At 42.2% G+C, this 9,806-nt stretch overlaps 1 protein-coding gene across 1 annotated transcript in view; it reads left to right on the top strand.

The window, feature by feature from the left end:
• The first annotated feature begins 570 nt into the window (after positions 1 to 570).
• Erich3 (glutamate rich 3) overlaps positions 571 to 9,806 on the top strand; it is a 106,760-nt gene continuing 97,524 nt past the window's right edge. The window contains exon 1 of the mRNA XM_023718305.1: positions 571 to 647. Coding sequence (XP_023574073.1) covers positions 625 to 647 — 23 coding nt within the window. The 5' untranslated portion in view covers positions 571 to 624. The remainder of the gene's footprint in view (positions 648 to 9,806) is intronic.

Genomic DNA, 9,806 nt, shown 5'->3' with positions numbered 1-9,806 from the left:
TTTACGCGCTGTCCAGTCTCCTCACTGCAAATCTGCCTTCTCTGCAGGAGAGCAAAGGAGCTGCAGGGAGGAAGCCTCGCTCAGGAGCAGGGTGGGGCGTTTCCAAGCAGGAAGGGACTCTGGCCAGGCCTTCAGGTGCAGAAAGAAACTCAAAGCCATGAGAAAGGAGCCCTCTTTCTCTGGAACTTGCTCCTGGCCTCTGGGTTAGGACTTGTATCCTTGACATTTAAAGGTAGCCGTCCCTGCAGCCGCCATGAGGCCTTCCTTCCCTCCCTAGGGCCCTGCAGGCAGCTGTGTGTGTGTGTGTGTGTGTGTGTGTGTGTGTGTGTGTGTGTGTGTTTGTGTTTGCTGATCACTGGTGCCTGGGGAACCCTCGCCCCAGAACAACAGAGGGGGCCCGTCTGGGTCTCCTCCCACATTGCGGCCCAGAGCCACTGGTGCAAGTTGGCTCCGCTTTGCGACTTCCCAGGCTGGGCTCCAGGGGCGCCTGGGCGCCCGCATCTCCTCTCTTAGCAACCGGCGGCGGCGGAGACGCCAGGGCCGGCTGTGCAGGGCAACCGCAGTAAGGGCACCGCCAGCGCCCCGGCCGCCGCACCTGCCGCCGCTCCAGCGCATCCGGCAGAGATGAGCCTTCCGCACCCCGCTGGGTAAGTGACGACCGCCCCTCCTCCACCCTCTTGCTGCGGAGGGCGAGGGGGAGGGGAGAGCTGGGGATAGGGGAGAGCTGAGGAAGGAAGCGAGCGAGGAAGGAAGGAAGGAAAGAAGGAAGGAAAGAAAGAAGGAAGGAAGGAAGATGGAAGATCCTGGGTTGCTGCAAGGATGGCAGACATCCCAGGCATCCTGCCTCCTCCCCCTCATCCTTAACTTCTTCCACTGTCGTTCTCCCCTTTTGAAATTGTCAGCCTGGAAAGATTTTGTTTTAAAGGATGTGAAAAATTCATACATTGTAGCAGAGACGTTAGCTGGAATGAAGAAGCTTCTGTGGTGGGGAACATATATGTCTCAAGGTAGAACTAGAGGTTCCCCGCATGTGCAGGCCTTGGCAAGGCGAACCGCTGAAGCCCAGGGTACTGCTCCTGCACGGGACTGGAGGAGGGGGAAGGATCCAGGAGGACCGAGGCCTGGGGGCGGGCCGGGAAGCCCCTATGCCAGAATTTTTATCATCTCCGCATCAAAAGGCTCACAGAGGCCTTTTATAAGGATTTTAAGTAAAGTCATATGACATAGAAGGGAAAGGAGGTGGCCAGAGGTGACTGCCTACGTGTTTACCTGTGATCCTACCTACGATCTCTCCTGGGAAGCAGGGTCCTCGAGGACCTATTTTGGCAATGTTTTATATACTCTACAACGCTAACACAGTCGTTATTGGCTATTGCTCCCTCCCAATTGAGTAAAAACGCTCTTCGTTCTCTTATTGGAAGGGAGAATATCCAGTTTCCTTCTGCATTAAGCAATGCAATGCATATGAGATGGGTTTTCATCAGGATATATTGCGTAAACAGATAAATATCCTAGTTCATCTTACAACTCATTTGAAAATGCTTTCCTTTTTAATAGCATTTACTGCACATTTTCGAAAGCAGCAAATTAGCAGAGGGGACTACGTATTTAAGACCATTTGGAGCTTGTGATGTCGGAATTACATTAGCTGTTCTGAAGATCCATAGTCAAACGCGAAGATTTTACTTTCTTACGAGTTCTCCCAAGGAGAGGACACAAAGGAACATGTTTGCAAAAGAGAAGGCCCTGTCAAGGGCCATGTTGGAAATCAGTTTCAGAACTTTCTGGAAAATGATGAAGCGATGGCTAAGTGAGCTTCATATTTTATTTCAAATTGAATTTAGGTTAGGCACGTTTAAGTGTTTCAAAGCTGAATTTGTGTGCAATTTGGTTGTCCGTGGGTCAGACAGGATGTAAATAGAACTATTTTTCTGCAGCTGCTGTTCACAGTGTATCTCCATTTGGGAAGATGAACGTGTCAGTCATGGTTGTCTTCCTGTTTTTCAAGTTTTTGGCCAAGTTAGAATCTGATTAGACCATTTAATCGTGCATTTTAAAATGTGGAAAACCTGAAGCTGCTTATTAAATTGTGCATGATTAAGATTTCAGATACCGAAGTCAAATTTTTCTGAAGTTCTATTAGTTCCAAGCACATGGGGAAAAGGAAAAATTTGTGATTTAATGAAAATGTATGCTTTGAGATACTCTTCAAGTAAGATATGAAGAGGGGAACAAATCTCTTGCACTAAAACACTGAATTCCTATAGAGCAGGCACTGAGTCTTGTTAGTCTTGGTTTCCTTTAGACCCGGACAATGTGCAGAGTGGGATAAAACCCAATCATGGTTGAATGAATGATACCATGGAGTGTGTCTCCAGTTTCATTCACATTTGAAAAGCATGGTCTTGTGTAGCACTTACTTACTAGTGCTCACTGGGTACCGGGGCTGTGCTCCTGTTTTACATGAAATATTTCATCGGCTCTTCCCTCCGGCTGCCTGAGACAGGTTGTAGTCACCCTCATTTTCACAGATGAGGAAGCTGAGTTCTTGAGGTTTTGAAATGAGGCCCAGCTAGGAAAAGGCAGGGCTGGGATCCAGAGGCAGGCCATGGAGCTTGAGGCCCTGGGGTCATCGCCACCAGGCTCCATCGTCTGTAGCTGTGGATACATGTGCGGGATCCCAAGTACGTGCATGTTCTTATCTAGATCCGACCAAGATGTGGCAGTGCATCGATGTCCGTAACCACCTACCACATAAACATAGAATCGTAGAGCAATCTTGTAATCCCTGCTTTTTGCTCAGTTGATCAAAACTAAATGAAAATAATAAGCATAAATGTAACATAGCTCAGTGCCTTCAAATTCACCCCAAACAAAATCATTCAAATTGCTGAAGTTTTCTCTCCAGTAAAAGTAGTGATTATTTTTCTTGCCTGTGTTACCATTTGGAAATAATAAAAGTTTCAGCAGCCAATAAAAGGTTTCATTAAAGCTGAGAAGGCTTTTCCATCATTACTGAAACTGTTTGTACTTATTACATTTTAAGGATAGAGTGGTAATAAAATGCGGTTGTACAATAAAACAAATTTTACATCCCTGAAATTCTACCAATCAATAACTGATGTCCTGATGCTTCCTCTCAGTGTTTCCTCTGAGTTTCTTTGCTTACTTAATTACAGCATTAAGCACTGGATATGACCAGTGCTAACTTCACTCAGAGTTCAGAGTAAATAAAAATGGCCTTAAAAACTTCTGCCAAAGATAATAGAGACTTCGAATCTGAGCTGCATCATAATTTGATGAAAGTCAACTATAAAATACCATTTCCAGCACTGCCATCTCTAATGAAATTGTTTTAGAGTGGAAAATTTCAATTGCTGGTCCCTCTAGCTTGCTGAATCTCACCCATGTTGCTGTGCGTGTGTGCTGTGGGTTGTGCCCTAGTCTTAGAGGCAGAATGGGGGTTTTACAGCCCCGAGTCATGCATGTGGATAAGATGACACGGCTCTCTGGGCTTCTTCCAAGGAGCATCAGTGAATCCATGTGAAGCTGGCTGCCTCTGTGAAAGAAGCACGGAGCTCTAAGGAGAGAGAGTCACCCTCAACTGTGAATTTCCTGTGAGGAAAGAAGAATGAGAGCATTTTCTTTTGGGACAAGGAAACAAATGCCTGAGTGTGTGTTCTGAAGGGTGGTTCAAAAGTCTAGAAACCATCTTGTTTAGATGTATTAGTTTACTTTTTTTTTTTTTTTTTCTTTTTTTTAATGTAATGAAGGTTGCTTTCCTGCCAGAATGAACTGGAATGCAGTAAAGGAAGAATTAGGTCACCCTGGTCCTTCCTCTAACTTAGTTCTTATGCATCAGAACAAAAATACTGTCAGTAATCTTGTAGGTTTTTAGGCTGCTTACCCCAAACTGACTATTGTGCCCCAGCACCATAGCTGTCTCTTTATGAAGAATTTCAGACTTGAAAAATGTTAAAGATTTGAGTTCAAGTTGGGTGCTTTCTCTGCATTCCCCTGTTTAACATTAGCCAATTAATAATAAAGGTAAAAATCATTCCCCTTAAATGGCGAGTATTCAATACTTCACTTGGTGTGACTTTTTCTCTGATTAGTTTATGTTACAGATTATGCCTTTTGAGAAGATAGACGCCATGTCTGTCTTTTACTTAACAAACTTATTCCTGTAAGTGCATGGGAATGGTGGGGTTTTGTCAGCACTGTCGCTTAATTTTCTATACTCCTTCAGAGATACATATTCAAGCAATCACATAGTGACTTATCTCCAAAGAGTTTTCAATAACCTTTTGATAATTTAGTTAGCTCTTCCCACAGTAATGTTCAAGGGAAAGGGCTGGGGATGGTCTGACTTGCACCCTGATTCTTTGGCAGGTCGCTGAAGCCACTTAGGGCATCAATAAGACAATACCTCCAACTGACCTCGGGCTTCTCCGATGTTCTTCCAAGTTCAGTGATCCCTAATAACATACCAGATGCTAACAGCATGCCTTTGCTCTGCAAAACAGAAAGAATATTATAAAGTGGTTGGGGGAAGCTTGCCATGAAGGCACAAGCCTGTGGCCCCAGAGCCATGTGATGTCTGTGACCCCAGAACTCTTCAATGCTGAGGCACAGGGACAGAACCTTGCTTATACAATTCAGTGACTTAGCAAGCTCTGATCTTGAAGCAAAACCCAAAAAACTCAATGCAAAAGCTTTGCGTTCAGTCTCAAGTACTGCGGGAGAGAAGAGAGTGAGATTAAAAAGAGTGAAGTGTCTCCCCTGCTATACACTATACCCTAGTGCAGGCATGTAGCTCAGTGCCGAGTCTCTGGGTTTCAGCTCTGTACTGGAAGAAGCAAATTGTAGAGGGGAAGTAGATTGCATGAGGAGGTAAAAGTCAGCATGGCCAGAAGTGTATTTGCAGAAAGATCCATTTTGAAACAATACAGAGAAAACCTGAACAGAATTAATTCTCTTAAAATTATCCTTTCCTGAGTTTCCGTAGGAAGGTTTTCAGGTATCCCCAGGAGTGTGCAGCTCCTGGTGGGCAGGCTCCCAGTTTGGAGAACAGGGAGGTATGAGATGAAGTCTTCTGCAGTGTTATACTTCCTTTCTGTTATTCATTATTGAGGAAAGACATCTTCAACTGGGAGGAGTAATGGAGATGTCTCAACTTGCTTGGGTTATTAATAACTATACTACAGTTGTTCAGGGATATGGGAAAATACAATGCCTCTGATTCAGTTCTAAAGTCATATCCAAATATTCTGAAACTGTGGTAAAGGCTGGGAAATTCTGAGACGGTGCATTTCTGGAAATATCATTTTTAATGAGTACTTCATATAAAACAGGAGAGGTTTTTTCTGGTTCAGTTTCAGGTGCTTGCTGGCTTCAATGTAGAAAGGGCATGTGGATGGCCATGACATAGAAAAGTGCTCATATCATGCAGGCAGGAAGAAGAAAGAGGGGAAGAGCCAGGGACAAAGAATGCCCTTTCTAGCCACGCCCACATCCTTCTAGGCCACGCCCACCTCTGGGGCACACCCCCCAAGGTCCTGCCTGTGCCAACCAGGCCGCACTTCTGGACCCACGATTAGATTTCTGTTTTCCATAGCTATGGCAACATGCATTCTGTTGTATAAGCCATCATGTCTATGCCACCTGCTCATGGAAACCCCACTAAATTAATACAACCTGCAAAAGCTTAAGATGGTCTATAAAAGAAATGCAAGACCAGTGAAAAGAGAGGATCTGTTTATTTATAATGCTTTAGGGGTCATAGATGCCTTTGTCCAGTCAGGCTGTAATATGCCGAAGGCTGGATGATGTATAAACAGAAATTCATTCACACAGTGGGGGGACTGGGAGTCTAAGTTCAAGGTGCTGGCGGGCTCAGTCCCTGGTGAAGTCCTGCTTTCAGGGTTGCAGGCGGCCTCCAGGTGTCTTCCGACTGAGTCCTCCCATGCTGGAAGTGTCAAGATTCTCAGGGTCTCTTTTCTGAGGGCATTGTTACCATTCATGAGGCATCCACCCTTATCTAAAAACTTTCAGGGACTTTACTTCCTACTATTGCCACCCTGAAGACCAGGATTTCACTATATAAACTTAGGGTGAGGAAATAAACATTAAGCCCATACATAACATAAGGAATAGATACTTGAAAACAAAATTTCAAATGGGAGATAAAAGCCAAAGCTAACAACAATAAAAAAAAAAAATCAGTAAAGTACCAGTGAGAAGATGTAATTAAGATAATAACTCAGTGATCTCTACAGGTAAGTGTTGGACTTTTCTTTTGTTAAGTCTGATTAGCAATCAAATTACTCCCCACTTCTCAATGCCTGATGCTGATTGGGATATAAAAATGAACATTTTAAGCTGGTGATCCATTTTTCTGTGACTGTTATTATTTTTCTATAATAGTCATAAACATTTGTAAATTAATGAAAATTCTTAAGGCAAAATATTGAAGCAAGTGAAAAAACAGCAGGGAACTAAACAGATAATATAAATTGCACATAGTAGTTATGAAACAGCATTAAAAACTAAAGATTTTAAATTGAATTGAATCATAGTGTTTTATAGTGGCAGTTAATTTGGCATTCCCTATGTGAGATGGATTGTAATTTTTCATATTTGTGAATGTTATGTGGCTCTCATATTAAGATGTTAGTTCTCTTCATGGCTTGCTCCAAGATATTTACAACATTATTGTTTCTATTGTTTAGATTCAAATAAAAATAATCTGCTGTAATGAGCATGGTAGAGCGAGAAGGCACACCAGCTCCCTGAGTTCCAGCGATAAAAATGGTTTTATATTTTCCTCTTTGTATTTATCCTTATTTTGAAATTTTCTACTTTGATCAGAGAAGTACAAAGAGGAAAATCAAAATTGCTTGAAATCCTCCTATCTATAAAGAATTATAGTTGTCTTTCTACTCTAGGTTTCTAGTTTATTTCAGTTTTTGAAGGTATGTTTAAACATTAAAATGAAAGTTAAAGTATTTGAAAAGCTATTTTAGGATTACTTTTAAGGTTACACCAATAGGGACACATGAGTAGTTCTCTTACAGTATTTGAATTATCTTGATATGTCCCATACAAATTGCAAACTCTTTCGGGTGGGTGGGGACTCTATCTCTACATCTTTGAGTTCTCATTATATCCCTAAGGCTATACCTTAAACAGCTTAATAACTGCTAGTGGGCTGGGGATGTAGTTCAGTGGTAGAATAGCATACCCAAATCCTTGGGTGCTACCCCTAGTACCAGGGGGAAAAAATTAAAAGGACAACTGTAAATAAATGATGATGGCCAGTGAGATAGCTCAACAGAGTAAGCCCCTGCCTGGGGAAATGCAGGAACTGGGCTTCGACCCCTGCCAACACAGGCTGCACCGGCCCTGACCCCAGGCATGCTGACCTGGTGACCAATTCTGGGCGTGGTGGCACATGTCTGTAATCTCAGTGCTGGGGAGGCAGAAAATGGGAGGATCACTACAAGTCTGAGCTGCATAGTGAGAACCTTTATCAAATACATTAAAAATTAATTAATTAAAAATTAATTATTGAATTGCTGAGTTACTAAAAAGTTTCTCCTTAATCACCATTTAGATGTCTCCAGAATATAGTTGTTCTTTCATCCAATTATTGTTTCCTGAGTGTCTGCTGTGTGATGGTTCCTAAGTGCCAATCCTCAGTATTTAGTATTTCCATAAGAACCCAGAAGACTGAGTTTTAAATAGATGCCAGAAGTCAGTGAGCTTCATTGGGGTTTGCTGTTCTTGGGCAGCAGAGTGATTGTGTCAGTTGGGAATGTGCTCAGCTGCAAGTAAGAGAAAACAATACTAATACTACATTGTAACAGCCTTTATTACTTATCAGTAATAGTAATAAAGTAGGTGATTAGTAGGTGATTGTAGGTGATTGAAATGTAATCACCTTGAGGTGATTGAAATGTAATCACCTTGATAGTAGATGATTACATTTTTTAATATCAGGGCTTGGATTTTTTTTTTTTTTTCAGTGTTCAGAATTAAACCAGAGGCCTGCTCTCAGGACTTGGGTCTTTATCTTGAAACTTTCTTAGCTTTTTTTTTTTTTTTTTTTTTTTTTAAGATAACAACATGTCAGCACTAGATCTATCATTGTAGTCTTAAAAATACATCCCAAGGAGAGAAGAAAAATTTGGACCAAATAGAAACTTAGCAAAATTTACCTAGAAGTTGAAAACATCTCTTGGTCAGTCCAGTAGACTTTCTTTTGGCTCCCCCTGCCCTTCACTGCAACACTGGACATGTCTACTATGAGCGACAGTGGAAAAGAGTGTTCGGATTCTCTAAACTGTCCTGTGGGGCACAGCAAGGAGAGAGGATGGCGAATGGCATGGCTCCTCAGAGCCAGGCAACAGCGTCCCTCTAGTCCTGCACATCAGTGCCACGCTACTAGAGAACCCCAAGCAAATTCTGTGATTTTTCAGATTCTTGTATTTCTCATCTTTCTGGGAGACGTTTCTCTTTGAATGTTGTTAGGACTAGTTGAGATGAATTGCTGAACTGAGCATGGAGCATGGCAGACAGTAGACATTATTTATTTGTGTATTTATTTGGTACAGGGTCCTGCTGCACAGCTTGGACTCATAGTGATCCTCCTGTCTCAGTTTCCAGTGAGATTCCAGGGCTGGGATTACAGGTGTGTGCCTCCATGCCCGGTTTTAGGACAGCACAGTGCACCAGGGGTTCTGGAGCTGGTGCAGTACTGGGGATTGAACTCAGATCCTTGTGCTTGCCAGGGAGGTACTGAGACCATTGAGCTATCTCCCCAGCCCATAATAAATGCTAGTATGTTAGTTTGGTGCTTGGTTATTTAAGGGCTAATGACACAATGAGTAGACACACACTTTCCATAGGAGAATTTCCATACCTAAGTCCAGAACTTGATGTAGACCTGGGTTAATTTATGAAGCCATCTTAGAAAGATTTTAGAGAAATTACTTAATCTACAGAAGAGCTTTGAAGGAAAGTAAATGTATACAATATTATTTCTGAGATATTTAAAAATAGAAAAAGGCATTCACTAAAATCATGGCATTATAATTAGAGCCATCAGTGGTAGTAGACCATCATGACTGAGTAAGTGGGAGAAGATAGCAACATTACCCATAAATAGGGGTCATGTTCTTAGGAGCAGGCAATGATGTTCTAAAGCTAAGTGAATCTGGCTTGTACTGAGAGTTAGCGCTAATTTAGTTTTAACTTCCTCTCATGTTAGATGCTGGAATAAAATTAAGTATAACACTAGGGTCTTTCTTTTTTCAATTGAAAACTATTTGGCTTTAATTTTAAGTAAGAAGTTAGCTTCAGATTTATATCTGGTCATCTCCTAAATCTTCATAAAATTTGATATGGATATTATTTTCCTTGAAATCGATCAATAACTTGGAATCTGTCTCTGTAATTATAACAAATGCCCATTCATTCACCAACAATCCATAGGGATTTAAGATTGACAATCCACAATATTGTCACCTAACATTCTTCTTTCTTGCAAATTCTTCTTTCCTGTGGGTCACAGAAGGATCCTGAGGCTCTGACTTCAGCTGGAATCCTCTAGAAAAGGTGGTAGGGAGTTGAGGAGCCTGGGCTGAGGCTTCCCTGTGTAAAGAGAAATGTGGAGATTTGGGCCTCCATGAGGAGGAGGACTCAGAAAAGTAAATGGGAGCCTGAAATCTCAGGGCCGAGTGCCACAGAATTGAGCAGGGATCAAAAATCTGTAACATGTATTGTTGCATGTTACTCTATTTCTT

Source organism: Octodon degus, unplaced genomic scaffold (assembly GCF_000260255.1).
Source record: "Octodon degus isolate 3935 unplaced genomic scaffold, OctDeg1.0 scaffold00057, whole genome shotgun sequence".
In the NCBI taxonomy this organism is placed as follows: domain Eukaryota; kingdom Metazoa; phylum Chordata; class Mammalia; order Rodentia; family Octodontidae; genus Octodon; species Octodon degus.
Note: the sequence above shows the minus strand (reverse complement) of the source record. Positions and strands in the feature narration are given on the sequence as shown.